This window comes from Physella acuta, unplaced genomic scaffold (assembly GCF_028476545.2).
Source record: "Physella acuta isolate Inbredline_101_S28 unplaced genomic scaffold, ASM2847654v3 ptg000915l, whole genome shotgun sequence".
Classification (NCBI taxonomy): Eukaryota; Metazoa; Mollusca; class Gastropoda; family Physidae; genus Physella; species Physella acuta.
This window is the reverse complement of record NW_026732432.1, coordinates 201,533-220,490: the sequence shown is the minus strand read 5'-3', so window position 1 is coordinate 220,490 and position 18,958 is coordinate 201,533. Positions and strand designations below refer to the sequence as shown.

General features: G+C 32.8%; 1 protein-coding gene across 1 annotated transcript in view; it reads left to right on the top strand.

Moving 5' to 3' along the window:
• LOC131953278 (protein sidekick-2) overlaps positions 1-18,477 on the top strand; it is a 28,196-nt gene extending 9,719 nt beyond the window's left edge. Inside the window, exons 18-40 of the mRNA XM_059316396.1 lie at positions 61-178; positions 3,452-3,550; positions 3,900-4,091; positions 4,472-4,587; positions 4,689-4,943; positions 5,211-5,493; positions 5,623-5,738; positions 6,045-6,231; positions 6,520-6,819; positions 7,032-7,227; positions 7,661-7,764; positions 7,944-8,014; positions 9,755-9,980; positions 10,565-10,680; positions 11,356-11,545; positions 11,946-12,080; positions 12,268-12,429; positions 12,881-13,012; positions 13,397-13,573; positions 13,779-13,913; positions 14,200-14,341; positions 14,501-14,660; positions 15,257-18,477. Coding sequence (XP_059172379.1) covers positions 61-178; positions 3,452-3,550; positions 3,900-4,091; positions 4,472-4,587; positions 4,689-4,943; positions 5,211-5,493; positions 5,623-5,738; positions 6,045-6,231; positions 6,520-6,819; positions 7,032-7,227; positions 7,661-7,764; positions 7,944-8,014; positions 9,755-9,980; positions 10,565-10,680; positions 11,356-11,545; positions 11,946-12,080; positions 12,268-12,429; positions 12,881-13,012; positions 13,397-13,573; positions 13,779-13,913; positions 14,200-14,341; positions 14,501-14,660; positions 15,257-15,586 — 3,942 coding nt within the window. The 3' untranslated portion in view covers positions 15,587-18,477. The remainder of the gene's footprint in view (positions 1-60; positions 179-3,451; positions 3,551-3,899; positions 4,092-4,471; positions 4,588-4,688; positions 4,944-5,210; positions 5,494-5,622; positions 5,739-6,044; positions 6,232-6,519; positions 6,820-7,031; positions 7,228-7,660; positions 7,765-7,943; positions 8,015-9,754; positions 9,981-10,564; positions 10,681-11,355; positions 11,546-11,945; positions 12,081-12,267; positions 12,430-12,880; positions 13,013-13,396; positions 13,574-13,778; positions 13,914-14,199; positions 14,342-14,500; positions 14,661-15,256) is intronic.
• Positions 18,478-18,958: the final 481 nt, after the last annotated feature.

The window sequence follows — 18,958 nt, the reverse complement described above, 5'->3', positions numbered from 1 at the left end:
GGAGTTTTTAAGTTTATTTAAAATCTTGCAATTGAATATTTTGATTTTCACCTTTTTCAGTCCTATAACATTGTGGGTTTATCTAAGTACACAGTGTATGATGTTCAGATAGCCTGTAGGACAGCTGTAGGAGCAGGACCACAAAGCCCATCCCAGTCTATACGCACACTAGAGGACAGTGAGTAAATGTGTTATTTGGTGGTAATTTAGTTATTTGTTAAGCCAGTAACAGCTGACAGTTTGTTTGCACTGCAGATAAAACAAGTCTTAAGTTCCTGGCTTGAATCACTCAAGATCTACCAACTGTTTAACTCTTTTCAATTCTCTCCCTTAGCCATCGTTCTTATAAGATCGACGCAGAAATGTGTATTTTTGAATAACAAGCACTAAGCTTTTTAAATTTTTTTTAACTGCATTATTTTCCTAATTGTATTATCATTTATAAATAACACACATAAAATGCGAAACTTATTTTCTTATTATGAAAATTGCGAAAGAAAACACTTGAACCGAGCATTTTGGATTTTTCGTGAAGTCGATTTGAGACAGGCAGCTCGAATTAATTGAAAATAAAATGCCTAACGACGAAAGTGACATGAGTTTTTGTGATGAATCGTCTGATGAAGATATTGTGGAAACAGATATCGAAGATTCAGATGAAGATTTGGGAAATACCTCTGTTAGTAACTCTACACAACAAGGGAATAGTCTTCTGTGAGTTTACATCTTTTTTTTTCACTACTAAAACTGAACATTTTTAGTTAAATTACCCCACCTATATATTAATCTTTATAACAAACACCGGTATTAGTTACAGCATTCTTTTTTTAAAAATTCCATGTAATTTGAAGTAATTATATTATTTATAATGCATACAAACATTTTTTTTTTAAATACACCATTCACACCAGTAAATAAAAAAAAATGGTTGCTAAGGAGCTGTTTACATTGGATGCTCTAGCATCTTGTAACTTTGCCAAATCATTTTTGATTTGTATTAACTGTTATCTAACTGTACTTGCTTAGTTACTAAAGTAGGCCTATATTTCAATTTTCCCTTGCTATTAAATTGTATATAATAAATCATTTCATTATTATCTAAGTTGTCAACATTTATTTCATATTTTATTTTTTTGTTTTCAGACCCAAGACAGCATCTGATGTAGACGGTGGTCCCCCAGTTCGCCTTCCCAAATTCTGACCTGCTAAGCAACCTGGAATTCATCTTAGTCAAACTGGGGAGAAGTTAACTAAAAGTGCTGCTAGGGAATTCTTGAGCCCTGTGTCCTTTTTCAAGCTGTACTTCACGGTGGATCTGGTGAAGACAATCGTTATGTACACGAACAAGTATGCAGCACACTGTGGACCAACAAGACCTTCTGTCTTCAAAGGGTGGTATAATTTAAGTATCGATGAGTTTTATTCTTTTTTAGGTTTGCTGATGTACATGTCCATAGTTCAAGCACCAAGTGTAGCAAAATATTGGTGCACATCGTCTCTTTACCATGGCTTATGGGCTCGTAGATTCATGACGAAGAAGAGATTCACACAAATAATGTCTTTTTTAAAGGTTTCAAACTTTGAGACAGAAAACCCAGATGACAAGCTGAGTAAAGTAAGGTTTTTGTATGAATACATTCATAGAAAATGTCAGGCACTTTATCAGCCAAACCAACATTTGTCTATTGATGAAAGAATGGTAAGAAATAAGGGCAGATACACTTTCCATCAGTATATTCGTGATAAGCCAACTAAATGGGGAATGAAACTATGGGTATTAGCTGAATCTATTACTGGCTAAACTTATGATTTTGAAGTTTATTTAGGTAAGCAAGACAAGACACCACAGACTTCTACCTTTGGCTTAGCTTATGATGTAGTAATGCGATTGTCAAAATCAGTTATGAATCAGGGTTATCTTTTATTTTTTGACAACTTTTATACTAGTGTTAAACTATTGAAAGATCTTTTTAAATGTGGAATTGGTGCTTGTGGCACAATTTTAAAAATAGAAAAGGTTTTCCTATTGCTCTAAAAGATGTGAAGTCTTTTGAAAAAGTTTCAAAAAGAGGTGATATGCGATGGTTTAGGGAACGGGAAATTGTAACAGTTCAGTGGCGTGATAATAAAACTGTGTCTGTAATGTCTAATTTTATGACAGCTAATGGTTCAGCAAAGGTAAACAGAAGAACTAAGGTTGGAGGTATTTTTACACAGTTGTCTGTTGATCAACCACATATTATTCAGGAATATAATTCACATATGGGAGGGGTAGATAAGAGTGACCAATTAATTAATAAATATAATGTTCTAAGAAAAAACTAAAAAGTTTTGGAGAACTCTGTTTTTTCATTTCATTGATATTTCTAGGGTTAATAGTTACATTTTATTTCAGGAATGGAGAAAGACCAACCCTGATCTTGTGGAACTTGCTAGGCCAAAAAGATACTTACAGTTAGATTTTACAGAGGAGCTCATTCGAGAATTAGCAAAAATAGATATGTTTCAAGAAATACCCTCAGCTCTTAAACTTAAAGTTACACTTAAAAAAGCTAAAGTTAAGAAAGTTAAACCTAGCCATAGTATTGTTCCAGAATTTAGTCGCTCTAGGCGTAATTGTAAATTATGTTATAGAACTTTAGGTATAGAGAGAAAGGTCACCACTAAGTGTCGCACCTGTGATACGTATCTATGTTTCCATAGAAAGAAAAACTGTTTGTTAAAATTTCACCAGTCTTCTTAAACCTTGTTTCATTTTTCTTTTGTTATCAATAACCTCATCTTTGTAAACATTGATAATAATAATTTCTTTACAAATATTTTTTTTTTTTAAATTTTCACTTATTTCCCCTTACACAGGTCATGTTACTGTTTATTGCATAATTTTTTCAGTTCTTGTTCAAAATGTACTACATCACCTGTTTTATACACAGAAATGAATAATCTATTCAATAAACATTACTTTGTTTTATTATAGAGCAAGGCTTATTTTTTTTCTTCTTTATGTCTGTCATGTCTTTAGTAAAAAAAAAAAAAAAGTCAAATTTAATTAATTAATTAATTAATTGTGGTCTCAAGGTCACACATGATAAAGTTGATTTTATAATTTATGCTGATACTACATTCAATTACCTAAACAGTGATGCATAACACTATATGCTTTCCTTGCTTAATAATGTTTTAGTGAACATTTTACTATATAGACCTGAGGATTCCAATATTTCACTACTAAATCTGAGAATTGTAAAGAGTTAATGTAATTAAAGTAAATAAAGATGACTGTTCACTCAATACCATCATATCTCCATATCCACAGAAATAAGATCTGCATCTGTATTTTGGTTCATCAGGTCTCAGAAAAAGTGTTTTACATCTACATTAAGTCTTTCACTGTAGTATTCTAATTGCTATTCAATCACATAAACATGTCAGACACAATTTCATTTTTCAGTCCCTGGACCTGTGGCAGATCTAAAGATAGTCAATGTTATAGATCAGACACTGAAAATTGTCTGGCAGCCCCCTTTAGAAACTAATGGAGTTCTTACAGGTCTGCATTTGTTGTAAATTATAAAGCTATAATACTAAAATGTAAATAAATAAATGAACCATAAAGAATAGTTCAGTAAATAAGATCTACATATTACCTATATTTGTATTTAAGTATTTCATTTAACCATGAGGTTTTAGATTTGTTATAGCAAAAAAAATACAGCGCAAAATTAAAGGATAATCACAATACTGATATTATTGGTTTGCATTTTACTTTAAATGATAATATCATTATTAATATGTATATTAAATTAAAATATTATATAAGGGTGTAAATAATGTATTGCCTGTGATTACACTAATGTTCCATGTATTACCTGTCACTAATCTAATGCACCGTGTTACAGGCTATACAATCACATACCAAGTCAAAGACAGTACAGCGTCCCCAGTGTCGGTTGACCGGAGTAATGAAACGCTGTCCCACACTTTGAGCAATCTGCTGTATGAGACTACATACATCATCTCTGTACAGGCCAAGACAAAAGTTGGGCTTGGCCCAGCCAAATCTACAGAGATTAAATCAGGAGTCCCACCTGGTAACTGTTTGCTTGATACAAGGGGGGGGGGTGCAATATGTGAGATTATATCAGGAATTCCTGCTGGTAAATGTTTGCTTGATACAAGGAGGGTGGGGGGGTGTAATATGTCAGATTATATCTCGAGTCCCACCTGGTAACTGTTTGCTTGATACAAGGGGTGGGGGTGCAATATGTGAGATAATATCTAGAGTCCCAACTGGTAAATGTTTGCTAGATACAAGGGGGAAATGTGTGTTATTAAATCAAGACTACCACCTTGTGAATGAGTTGCTTGATACAAATGGGTATTAGTTATATTAATATTATAACCATTCAGAAATATTGTAACAAGTTACATTTTATTTAATAGTTTAATGATTACAATTTTTAAAAAAAAGAATTACCTGAACCACCTACACAACTGGCTGTAACCAACATTGAAGCAAGAACAGTTATGTTGCAATTTAGACCTGGAGATGATGGGAAGACATCTATAACCTTATGGATTGTTGAAGTAAAGTTTATTCCCTTATTTAAATGTGCTGTTAAATATTTTTGTTGTTGGAGAAACAGTTTGGAATTTTTTATTTTTTTAAACGATTATCATTTCTCCAGGCTCAAGAAGAAAATAATGCTACGTGGTTTAGAATCTTCACTGTCAGTGATCCATCTGCCGACCAAATTCTTGTACAAAACCTTCGGCCCTACACTCGCTACCAGCTTAGGATCACTGCCCAGAATGTGGTGGGCAACAGCCAGCCCAGTCAGCCCTGCAACCAGTTCCAGACTAAACAGGCAGCGCCAGGTGTTCCTCCAGAGGACGTGACCCCCAGGGCTATCAGCTCTAAGGCAATCAGAGTCAGATGGAGGGTAGGTCTATGTAGTTTTTTTTTTGTCACAAGATTTTTTTTTTACAAAAACAAACCTGAATATGTTCATTGACAATTGATTAATATTGCTGCATTCAAGAACAGCTAGTTACAATTAATCTAGTTCATAGAAAAATACAATTGGAACCTAGACAAATTAAAGACTTGCTCTTTAAAACACAATTTTTGTTTTTCCTTTATATTATGATATATTAATACTATGTGCGCATTCTAGTTTGTTTACTTTTATTTTATATTTGATAAACAGCAAATACCCCGCACAGAATGGAATGGTGACTTCTTAGGATACAAAATTCGCTACAGGAGATGGAGCAAAGATGTGGATGTGAACACGACGTCTGCTGCTGATCTAGATCTAGTGAGGCAGCCTGACTGGACTACTGTGGAGCTAAGCAACGGAAGCAGCATTCAGGAGTGGGTGCTGAGCAACCTTGAAGAGTGGATGGACTACCAAATCTTGATGATCTCCTACAATGCTGTTGGCAGCAGTAACCCAAGCCCCACCCTCTCTGAAAGAACAGAAGAAGATGGTTAGCATTGAAATTAGTCTATGTAGATAATAACATATTTTTCAATTTACCTCTTCACTACTCATATTTTTCCAACATAAACACTAAATTGATCAATTTTATTGAATTTTAAAATGCTTATATTCACAGTCCCCAGTACGTTTCCTGGAAATATTTTTGCCACAGCCACGTCATCCACTAGTATAACAGTTACCTGGCTACCTGTATCCATCTTACAACAGAATGGAAACATCATGGGCTATAAGGTAAAGTGATGTTTCATTTAAAAAGAAATTATTTTGTAGAATGATTAATGTCTAGGTTAAAATATAATGCCATTTTATTAGGTAAGACACTGTGCACAAACTACTTCCTTTAAATCGGGAAGATCATCACATAGATTCACATTGAAAACATGTCTATAGTTTTTTAATTAAATTTGAAAGTAGTGTAAATAAAAGGAGTATTAATTTCAAATTTAGCCTTTTGGGTATTTCTTTTGATTGCTTGTAATTTAGGCCTAATTTCTAATATAAATGATCAAGTTGATTACAAATTGTCTTACTTGGCAGGTTATCTATAAGCCAAGGCTCCCTGGAGCTGAATCAAGTACATATGTGGTCAACGGGGCCACCAAGTTGACCGCAACACTTACTGGTCTCCGTAAATACATAGACTACGACATCCAGGTGCTGGCTTTTAGCAGGATTGGAGATGGGACTATTAGTAACTTTGTCACTGTGAAAACTGCTGCGGATGGTATAGCCTCTTTTACTCTCTATTACATTTCTGTTACTTTTGTTTAAAAGAATTAGTAGTTCATATTTTTTTTTGGGACTGTTTGCTAATCATATGTGTATCGGGGGGAGGGGGTGGGGGGGGGGGGGATTTTTTTAACTCCTGTTACAATTCAGTTGAAATTTAGAATGGGATTAAAGTTTTTTTTTTACTTATTTTATTTGATTGAAAACAATATTAGTAATATTGATTTAAAAATTTTAGTAAACAAATGTAATATTAAAAGCTGCAAACGTTTATCTCCAACAGTCCCAGGGCCTCCAGTCATCATATATTTCCCACAAGTCACTGAAACAACAGCCACAGTGGTTTGGCAGACGCCTAATGAGCCTAATGGCATCATCCAAGGCTATAAGGTCTCCTACAAGCAGAGAGACCAGCCCGACTCAGTGCTGGACATCAACTACACAGAAAAACCTGAGACTGTGTTCCAGCACACTGTCACCAACCTGACCAGGGAGACCTACTACATTTTTGCTGTGACCGCTAGAACTGAAAATGGCTGGGGGGAGGCAGCAAAAGTTGATGTCTACACCATTGCCAATAGAGGTAAAAACAACTAGTAGTGAGTTTTATACTATTAATAGAAAGCTCATTTATTATTCTTCTAAAATTCAGAACTGTTTTAAAAGAATTTTTTAAAAATTTTATTTTATTAGAATGTATAATGCTAAAATGTAATCAGAATTCTAAAGAAATTTAAATAGCTATAATTTTTTTTTAAATTGAATAATTTGCCAATGTTTGTGTGACTGTCTTAGGTCGACCTGATCCTCCAACCCTTCGTATTGACAAAGATGAAATCAAAGCTAGGTCTGTGACCATCATCTGGACAGCTGGCAATGATAACTTTGGGCCTGTTAGAAACTTCACTGCCCACTACAAGAAGAGGGACGACAGTTGGAGGGTTGTGGATCAAGCCATTAAACCACAGTCAACTTCCTATGTCGTTCAAGGGTTAGCTGCTCTTGTATTTGATCAGATTTTTGTGTTTGTTTCACAATGTGTTTTATTAAAAAATATAGAAGCACAGTTTTACAGACTAGCATTTTGTTTTGATGTTATGTTATATATTGGTAGGCATTTATGTTTAATTAAAATGAAATCCTAAATTTTGCTTGATAAACTAACTTGAGTAAATATTTTTTGATAGACAGGGGTATTCTTATAAGTCTTATTATAGTATTTATTCTCCACTTACATTTAAACAAAGCAGTCATATTTTGTATGAAGAAGTCATCAGTCCAACTTTAAGTTAACTTCAACTATTTCTAGTGTAATTTCTGTGCACAAAACAAATATGTAATGTTTACTACTAGTATAACATGACTCAAATCTCTTTGGCTTACTTCCCATGACTCAAATCTCTTTGGCTTACTTCCCATGACAGACTCCAGCCCAACAGTCTCTACATGTTTAGAATGGTGGCCACCAATGATGTAGGCACCAGTGACTTCAGTAATGAGTCCCCTGAGCTACAGACAGCACCTGATAGTAAGTCAACATTGAGTAGATAAAAATCTAGCTCCATTTAGTATTTCTCTTGTTGAATCGTCATTCAATTAAATCGCTGCAATCACCCAATGACATACTTTTTATTTTATACTCTGCTGATCTGGGTGAATAAAAATAAATGTTTGGCATAACCTAAACTGAGCTGATGTTGTCCACAGAACCAGATGGAGCCCCACAGAATGTGAAAATTGTTGCGTTGACTCAAACTTCAATCAAAATTACTTGGGAGGTGAGTTTGTAACTTTTCATTGATCTTTTAAGGTTTGAGAGGGGAGGGTGCTAGAAATGTGTATGACTTGACTTGGTACATTGTCTTGTGTCATACTTACAGAACTAAATCTTAGCAGGCCTGAACACCTTGAGTTATTGTTAGATTTTTGTGTGTCCTACTTGCAGAACTAAGATTTACACAGCTTTCTTAGACCTTACCCTGTTATGGAATCACAAAAAGATCTCAGAGATTCTTTTTGAAATTGCCTTTACTGAGTGGTCAAGACAGTGAAAGGTTGGAAAAAAACAACTCGACATCGAACTTCCATTCTCTATCTAAAATTAATTGTATAGCCGATCAGATAACTATTTAATGTCAATTTATATTTTAAATCTTGCACACAAAAGTTGTGTTATTTCTCAGGTTACTATGAATTTCTGTGAGACAAAAAAAGAAGTCTTGTCATTGTACTGACTACACAATCGCTACAGATATTGTGGCTACAGAAACAAGTTATGTGTAATTCTAGGTTGTCTTTCTTCATAGTTTCTCTGTATTGTGCTGAGTCCATAGCAAGTCCATTTTTATACCCAGTTATGATAGGCTTAGGCCCTAGGTGCAGGAAACCTAAATGCTGCTGGGTATAGTGCTGACCACTTAATCTTTTACATGTTTGATTCTGAAAAAAATTATAGTTTACTATATGTACCCTGTCAGATAAGAGTATTTCTCTGTTCACTTAATGACCAACAGTGGGTATTTTTTTCTATAAAGCCCCTTAAAATGAGTGAATGGAACAGTGACTATCTAATGAGCTACACTGTGAGGTATAAGCTGGAAGAAGACCCAGACACTATGTGGCATTATAGCATTACACAGAATGTAGAGTGTCTTGTTGGCAACCTGCTACAAGGCAGGAAGTACATGAGCAATGTCCAGGCCAGTAATCTCTACGGAGGGGGACCGTGGAGCAAGCCAGGGTTTGGCTATCTGGACATTGGTATTTTTTTTGTTGAGAAATCTGTTCCATCTTCTCACAGTGTTGAGCATAGAGTCAAGTGTTTTGTAGCTGGCTTTACACTGTTTAGTACTCATTGGGCTTTTCATTTGCTTACAATGATACTATTGGTTGATGTTGATTTAAATGTTGTAGCTTTTAGATTGATCTTTCTTGCTGAATGTTATCTTGCCCCTGAATATTGATTGTAATTTTTAGCCTAAATTTAAATATCTCTGATTAATTTGATCTCACTTAAGTTTTGTATGAAGAATTTTGTTCCCTAATAAATGGCCTATTTAATGTCTAAATATGTTTCAGAATATTTAAAAAATATCTTTTCTTTTATTTCTCTTAATGTCGTAGAAACTCTGGTTCATCTTAAAATTTCAAATTATAATAAAATGACTCTTAAATAGGTCTTGTCTTGTGATACTGTTTAATTTAAAATGTTAATCATAATAGGTCTTTTAAAAAAAAAGAAAGAGTTAAACAAAATGTTTAAAATATTAAAAAAAAAAAATCTTACTTGTTTCCATTAATGTCACCATTATACTATTTTTACAAATATATTTTAGAAAATATACTCTTTATTAACCCCCCTCCCTATTATTTCCCCTTGTCTGCTATTATAATTTTATTAACTATTGAGTAGATAGTTTCTGTTTTGGCATGTTGCCTCCCCTCATATGTGCTGTCTAGCTTCAATGATTCGTCATTTACCTATATTAAACAACCCTATCCATACATATAAAAACCAGCCACCTCCAAAGCCAACATGGAACGGAAGCCCTTTGAATGATGTCGTACAATACAGAGAGGAAGGGGCTGGGGCTTTCAGAGAGGATGTGGTGCCTTTTGGAGCATCCACCACAACCTTGCAAGCCCTTACCATTGGGATCAAGTATGAAATTCAGATTCTAACCACCAATAGTGCTGGCCGCGGTCCGCCTAGTATACTTCAGGTTTTTCGTGTTGGGGATGTTGGTAAGAATTTTTTATTTCATCAGACCAAGGCAACTAACACTGAAGAAATCTGGCAAGATTTAAATTAATATATCTTTAATATAAGACCTTTTTAACTATTAGAAAATTAACCAAGACATATTTTCAATTGTATTATAAATGTAATCTTTTTGCGTTTAACCATTTAATGTTGCAGTTCTGTTCCACTAATAATACACATTCATTTGGCATTCAAATATTTCATTTTTGTTGCTTTTATATTTGTGATTGTTTGATGATGTTTTCGTGTTTTCCACTTTTTTATGTGCTTATTAAAACTTTGTGTCTATTTATTTTACTTTTAACTCATATGAAATATTCTAATCTGATTATTTATTTAATTATTAAAACACTAATATTTTTAATATGATCTTAAACTTTTTAGAAATATTTAATTTAAAAAAAAATGCCTTTAATCGTGATTTAAATGAAATTTTCAAACCATAAAAAAATTTTAAATTCAATTTTCCATGATTCTTTATAGATTGTGTTTAAGTATTTAAATTAAAATCTATAAGCGTTTTCAACTATACCTTTAATTTTTCTACCTAATTTTAATCCTGTAGCCCCATTCAAAGCTCCAGAAAATGTGCAAATGTTCAACCGGAGCTCTACACAGATAGAAATTACCTGGCAGCCACCACCTGCAGGCTCAACCAATGGACAGCTGATTGGATACAAGGTATTTTTCTAGCAGTATTTACCTGTTACTATGGAGACATGGAAATGAAGCTCAATAAAACAAAACCTATGAAATTAAAAAAAAATTTTTTTTTAGCATTCTTATAAAAAATGTAATCAGTGATTAAATTTTATAATTAAATTATATGTGCTGTATATAACAACTTGGAGAGGCATAGCTGAGAATTTTCCGTTAAGAAACAGACTGTTGAGTAACAGCCTAGAAAGTGGCCAGAGATCACCAGAAATGTAAACAACTTTCTGTGATGCTTCATGTATCCAGGGCACCAACAAGGGAAAGATGATGATTTCAGTGCTACAGTTTTTAAGCTGTTAGTTTATTTATTAAATCCCAAAAGTCAGTGCTAAAACTCACCGCTGTTCTTTAGAATGATAACTGTAATTATAGTACTATTTAGAGTAGTTTCCCTTTGGTTTGTATCTTTGTTGAGGTTATTTTGTGTTTTGCTTGTACCAAATAATGTATTCTACTCGAATATTTGCTTAGGAAACAATGGGTAGTGAGAAATATTTTTTTAATAGGATATCTAAATAAAAAAAAATTAGGGTAGATATATGACCCAATCATTGAGATAAAAGAATCTATTGCATCATCATTGAGTTTTAAGATCTATTTTATCACTCTGCCTCATTCCAATATTATTTTCTATTCCAGGTTTTATTTTGGCAATCTCCATCTAACGTGTGCGCAGATGGCAGCCCAATGCAGCTGTCTGTGACAGAACTGACGGCTGTGGTGAACAGGTTGTCCCCCTTCACCTACTACTGCTGCACTGTTCAAGCCATCAACATAGCAGGGGAAAGCCCAAAGAGCACACCTGTATCAAGGATGACATCAGAAGATTGTAAGCAAATTGTTTTGGTCTACAATAGACACCTGCCATTGGTTTTTTCAATGCTTCAGATAAAACAAAAAATCACCATGTTGTTAACTATTTATAAAGAACAATGTGCTTTTTTTTTAACACAAGAGACCAGCTAGATATAATATCTTTAATAAATTAGTCTTAAAATTATATAGGACTCATTTTTTTACCTGATAAGTCTCAAGTTAAGTGTTACCATTTTCCCTGAGTCCACCCAGCTTTGATGAGTACCTAGCTCAAACTGTATCTCTCCTTCTGAATTTTGTAAAAATAATTTTAAAAGTAGAGTATCTTGTCAAATGCTTTGAGTGTAAAAAAAAAAATGTATAGGATAGTCTCACCTTGTAATTTAAAATAAATTGTTTTTTTGACTCCTCAGTACCTGGCCCACCAGAGAACGTCAGGTTCCAGAACATCACACTCAATGAGCTGATCATTCTGTGGAACCCTCCCAGAGTGCTGAATGGGGTGATCACACATTACACACTGCAATACTTCACTTCTGTTGATGACCGTAAGCTTACTTTGCCTCTAATTAAATTTGTCTGTAAATATTATCTAAAATCACACTATTTTGGTTATACTTTTCTTTTTAAATATAAAAATTAGTGTACAATACCTTTTAAGTTATATAAACATTAAACATGAGTTTCTAAAATTCTTGTCATTTCACCAAGATCCTAACTATGATTTGTTTACAGAGCAGACAGATATTTCCAATCTCAGAATCCCAGGAACAGAGACCAGGCAGTACATTGACAACCTGAAGGAAAATCTCAACTACACATTTTCTCTAAGTGCCAACACTAGGATTGGTAAAGGAGCCTCTAGAGACTTGAGTGTTACTATAGGACCCCAGAAAGGTAACTCACAAGCTTGTCAGCTTTATTGACATAGACTTAATTTTCTTTCATCTGTTAAAATAAAAAAAAATGGTTACTAATCAGCACTAATTAAAATATACAACAGTATTTTAAGTTTTAGATTTTTTTTTTTTGCAAATCTGACAAACCTTTGTTCTATTCGCAATTTGTGTGAAATACTTTGTCCTGTTTTATGCACATTAAAATGTCTAGTCAGCAGTTTGACTTCATTTGATTAAAACAAAATGGATATATTGTCTTTGCTTCATGAAATTTAAGAAGCTAAACTAAAAGTTATATTTTAGATATGTAAAAAAGTTCTTATTTTAAACCAAATATAGGCTGAATTCTGTCTCAGGTTGCATTTCCATGGTGAAAACATTTTAATGTCAGATTATGTAAAAAAACAAATCTCTGAATGAAATTCTATAAACTGGACGTTATGTTACAGGTTCCCCTGAGGCCCCCAAAAAACCAGAGATTACAACCCAAGACAAGGGGAAGACACTGCTACTCTCATGGGCCAATCAGGGGCAAGGTGCTACTCCAGTACTTGCCTACAAGATTTATTATAAAGCAGAGGGTAAACAATTTTCATTTTTCCTAAATAAAAATATCAGCTACCTTAAAACATTGTATGCTGTTTTTAAACTGACAAAATTAAAAATAATTCATGTTACAGCTTTTGTCAGGATTTTAAAAAAAAAGCGTTGTAAATATACATTCCATATGAATAAAAAATTTAATTTTTAATCATTAAAAATCTGTTTTTCCCTTTGATGCTGTTCCACTAATGATCCATTTTATTCTATTACCAGGTGGTTTGTTTTGATAGCTTGTTTGTTGTTAGGGTGAAATAAAGATTGTATCTAAATGACAAACCTATTGATAAACCATGCTCATGGTGTAGTTACATATCATGGTGTATGTCCCCCACAATTAAAGTCCATTTATTTTCCTGTATTAGATGACCAGACCTTTAGTTTTGTGCTGGATGTGAACCACCCAGACCCCACAGCACAGATCTCAATCACCAGTCTTAGACCCAGCATTGGCTATTATTTTCAAGTCCGAGCAATCAACTCTAATGGCATCAGTCTGCCTAGTGCGCCCTCTGACCTCTACACAACACCAAGCACAGCAGGTTAGTCTGGCTAAGATTGAGAATAGTCAAGATTATAAACCAGTTCATCAGCTTGTGTGAATTGTTTTACCAGAAGTTAGCAACGTCTGAATGATGTTACCGTTCCCCTAATACTCTTCTATTTGATTTATTTAAACTAAATAATTGTCTACACATATGGTGGATGTTGTCATGGTCTGTAATATTTCTGTGTTTGGTCTGTCAGTACCTGTCAAGCAGTCGTCAAGTCCATTTCACACACAGTGGTGGTTTCTTGTGATAGTGGCTCTAGCTGGTGTTATCATCATCCTGCTTATTATCACTGTCCTGTGTTATGTGGAGAGGCGCAGGAGAAAGGGAAGTAAGTGCATGAATTCTCCAACAGTATTGTATATTAGTCACTTTGTAATATTACCGGTGACCGACAAAAGTGGAGGGAACTTTCTGTGGCATTCCAATGTGTCTTGGGCACAAAAAGGGAAAAGATGATTATTTACTTTGTGTTTACAAAAATTAAACATCCAATCAAATCAAATTAAAAGCAACTCATTTTTTACAACAATATTTAGCAGTTTGAAATCCACTTATTATTTAATTAAATGCTTTAAAGACTAAACTCATCTTATGTTTTCCTTATAATGTTGTAGAAGAATTAAAGCGTTCAACAACCTCCACAACTGTAATGACAACCACTCCGGAGCCTGAAGAAGGAGGTTTTCCTTCTATGGAGTTACGGCGCTCTACCAGAAGTGTCCAGAGGAATGGCAGAACTTCAAGTATATATGCAAGGCAAGATTACATTTTTTTATTAATTTTAGAAATCTCTGAATACTTCCAATATTTAAAAAAACACTATTCAGTACTTTAAAATTTTCTTAAATAAAAATCGTTCACTTCTAAAAATAATAAAAAAAAGTGCCCTGATTGTGTTTCAAATAATATCCATAGGTCACCACCTCGGCCCAGCCCTGCAAGTGTGACCTACTCTGAGGGCAACCTACATTTAGTGGGGGCCACAGGTGGAGCCATACGACCCGTCCAGCCGGACGACTCAAGCTCAGTCCTGTCAGAGAAACCCTCCAACCTCGGGGACTCATCAGATGAAATGGTAGGCAACGCCAGCACAGTATTTTTTTTTACGTGCTTGTTATATAAACTAGATTTAATTAAAGAGAGAGGCTTAGCAGATGAAATGGTTATAAAATCTAGCTCTGTATTATTTTTTTTTTTGCTGGTTATTTAATCTAGACTTATTTAACAACTGGTATTCCTCTGAGGAATTGAAACGCAAAACTATTTTTTTTTTTTTTAATTTGCTTATCATTTAAACTAGGTTTAATTTCATACGCAATGTATTGTTAATAACTTCATAAAATAAATTTTAGTTAAAAAGTAATGAAATGAGCTTCATAAAATAAATTTTAGTTAAAAACTAATGAAATGAGCTTCATAAAATAAATTTTAGTTAAAAACTAATGAAATGAGCTTCATAAAATAAATTTTAGTTAAAAAGTAACGAAATGAACTCTATAAAATAAATTTTAGTTAAAAACTAATGAAATGAACTCTATAAAATAAATTTTAGTTAAAAAGTAACGAAATGAACTCTATAAAATAAATTTTAGTTAAAAACTAATGAAATGAACTCTATAAAATAAATTTTAGTTAAAAAGTAATGAAATGAACTCTATAAATTACTTCCAGAGTGACAGTGATGCCAGCAGCATGGATTCCATTGCCAAAGGTCCAGTACCCGCATCCCCTCCTCCACCAGCTTTTAGTAACCATAACAACCACTACAACAGGAGCTTCAGCAACAACACCAGTAGTGGGGCGGGCGCCAGCACCAGTAAGCCGCCCAGCAGGCACCATAACCCTCCTCCCCGCTTTCAAAGCCCACACAACGCCTACACATACACTGACAGTGAGGCGGAGAGCAGCCATTACGCCTTCAGCTTAACAAATGGCAACTTGGTTGTGAACAATGTGGCAGGTGCCAGGACACCCTTGTCAGGTTTTTCTTCATTTGTATGACAAACATCATTGTGCCTAATAGCACAGTTGTAACAGTTACAATTTAATCATTTATTTGCTTCCATTGATTCTTGAGATCAAGTTGAAACCTGCCTGTGTACAGTGAGGAAAACTGCTCAATGTTGGAGTTATTTAATTATCGTGGCACTTGTCTCAGCAGGATTGTTGATGAATGCTAGTCATAAATTTGTGAATATCAAAAAATTGCCCAGTTAGAAGGATTTTGTTGTAAAGGGAGACAAACCAATTGGAAGATGAAGTTTGATTGCTATTGGATGAAGGTGCAACTATTGCAACAAGGAGCTGATCTCTTACTTCAGATCTTTCTGCACTGATTTCTGTGATGAATTTTCTCTGATAAATGTATAAGCCTTAATCTTGTTGTATAATCTTATCTGTAAACTTGTTATGTAATGTTGATTTCTTATTCTTTTATAATATTTATAGGATTATTTTAAGAAAATGATTTAATATATAAATCAATAAGGGTTGATTTTTATATATTCAATTTTATATCAAATATGATATTGTGTGGCAGCATCATTTTTGTAAGTGGTGACATTTTTTGTATGTGCTTTAGATTTTAATTTTGACCTTTAAACAAAGCATGTATGTTTCACTAGAAATCTAACCCAAAAACAAGAAGAAAAAAGTTCCAACTTAAAAAAAAGTGTTGTCAAAATCTATAAGGGATGCCCAAATCTTCCAGTTTGCTATGTAATGTAATTTTTAAGAATCTCATAGTGACATTTCTTTTGTAGGTTGATATCTTATGAAATATGTGTAATCAATTACTTGATTTAAACTTAGTAATCTTTAATCATATTGATATTTATACAACCATTATATGATAGAATGCAATATACTGTCATTGAAAATGTTTTTTTTTATAATGAAAATATAATTTCAGCATAAATATTTTATAAATTCCATTTTATTTTTGTATCTAGTGTTTTATTAAAAGAAAGTGTGTATTTTTAAAGTGTAAAAAAAGAGAAATGACAAAGTGATATTATGAAGCAGAGCTTTTTTTTATATATATATATATGAACAATTTTGGAATATAGAGGTAAGGTTTTCAAAATTTTATTTTGTAGATTGCATGATTAGAGTTTTTATTAGATTAAAAATAACTCAAATCTTGAGCTGTACATTTTCATTAGCATTTTTATATATAACATTAAAAGACAAAAAAAATTAGACTACTTAAAATTTTGCATCATCAGTTTGAGTTTTGTAAAATAAAATTGAAAAAGAACTGATTCATCTATCAAATTCTGCAATGTTTTATGGATCTTTATTTAAATTATTTTACAATGTCAAATAATTTGAGATTGAACTGTAAATGGTGTATATTGATTTATGTAAAACTGAAAAGCTTTTAATCTCATAAATCAAAATTGTATTTATTATTGTCTATTATTGGGTTTAGAGTAATTTAAGTTGTTTTTTAAACTTTCGTTGTCATGAACTGCTGCAAAAAAGAATAACAAAAATTAGGTTCCCCTGTTTTGGTCAGAAAAAGTAATTTAAATAGCTCTGCCATTGTTTTAGTGTAATTTTGTGATTCTTGCTTTTTTTTTTGTTTTTTTTTTTGTGTTTAACCAAATTTAGAGCAGGGGTTAGCAATCTGAAGCCAAATTATGAAACATTTAGCTCTTTTAATTAGTAAACAACTTAGGTTATTGATTAAATGACTGTATATCCCAACAAGTTTACCGACCACTTATATAGAAGAATTATTTCAATTTATATATATGTGTAAGCACAACAACACATATAGAACATTCTATTTAACAAATTATTTCGTAACCCAGCAAGATACCACAGGGTGTTTCTCTGTCACTGACAGGAACTATCCATATGTATTCTCACTGTTTGTATATATTCATGTACGTCTATTATTATGGCCTTGAACAAAGTCTATTTTTCTTTTTAAGGTAAAATTTCTAAACATATATTGACAGCTCTGTTTTGATTAAGTTAATCATGTTTTGTCTTTAAAACATAACCAAATTTTCTTCAAATGCCTTCTTTTTCTTGCAATTTTTCATATAGTGTAACTATATGTTGATGTGTTCTCTTCATGCAAGCCTTAATAATCACAAGTACTTGATTCAGACTGCATTCCCAGTTACAATATTAAAGTGACAATAAGTATATTAGTATTGAATTTGTTCATACCTCCTTACCTCTCTTGGTGCTGAGTTATCTTCTCTTGCTGCTTCAGTATGTTAATGTTATAGATATTATGTGTGACCTGATTGATCAATGTATAATAACTACCATTTGATTTTTACAAATTTTGATGCAAGCTCAATCATTGCAAAGTTGATCCTCAGCGGTTTCCCTTTATTTTGTTATGCTTATACACTAGATGTTGTACATACAAATTTTGTTTTAAAATATTATTTATGCAAATTTATATATAAATCCATGTATATAATAGCTGAGCTATTCAGACACTGTTCTGTATTATTTACCATGTATGATGAAATACCAGTGTTGATTTTATTTAATGTTCAGTTTGAAATACAGGAGATGGTCATGTAGCTTGCTTGAATTGATTTTGAGCTTTAAACATTTTTGGTAAAGTTGTTTGTACATTTCTATTTTTTAAATAAACACTTGTAAAAATAATGTAATTTATGATATTTTAAAGTTTTGACTTCTGTAGTTCTAAGAGGAAGAATACACTTTCATTTTAATGGAGCTTAACTTTAAAGGTAACAATTTAACTACTTGTCACAACAAAAAAAAAGATTTTGTTTTTGAAGTTTAAGAATAGAGAATTTCATTTTGGAACATACAAATATAAGTCTTCGTGAACTAAGTAAGAAATATAAAATCAATCAAAATTAGATCCAGTACATGACAGTGATGTCGAATAGCTGACACAAAATGCTAGCAATTTTACATGGAAAAATTACTTATTCAATGTTTGACAACTATATATAAGCTCATCACACATATATTAAAAGCTGGTACATAATATTATTTGACATAACTGCATAGTACTTATTTTTATTCAATAAGTTAAGCAATCAAACGTTTATAGTCATGTGTATAAATATCAGAAATAAACTAATTAGAATCATTGCTTTGTCCTGGATTATTTTTTTAATCTTTCATGCTATATTTTTCATGATTATTTTTGGTATTTCAACACCCCCCCCCCCCCCACCTAAACTTAGTACAGGAAAAAAGAGACACAATTCTGGTTTTGAGTACTTTTACTATGCATAAATGTTTTAACCAAAATATACACCTTCACAATATTTTTTTTTGCCCAGTTAACAACTAAAATATTAACCTCCTAAGGGCAACTAGAAATAAATTGCAAAACATGTTGCAAATAGTTGTGTATGGCAT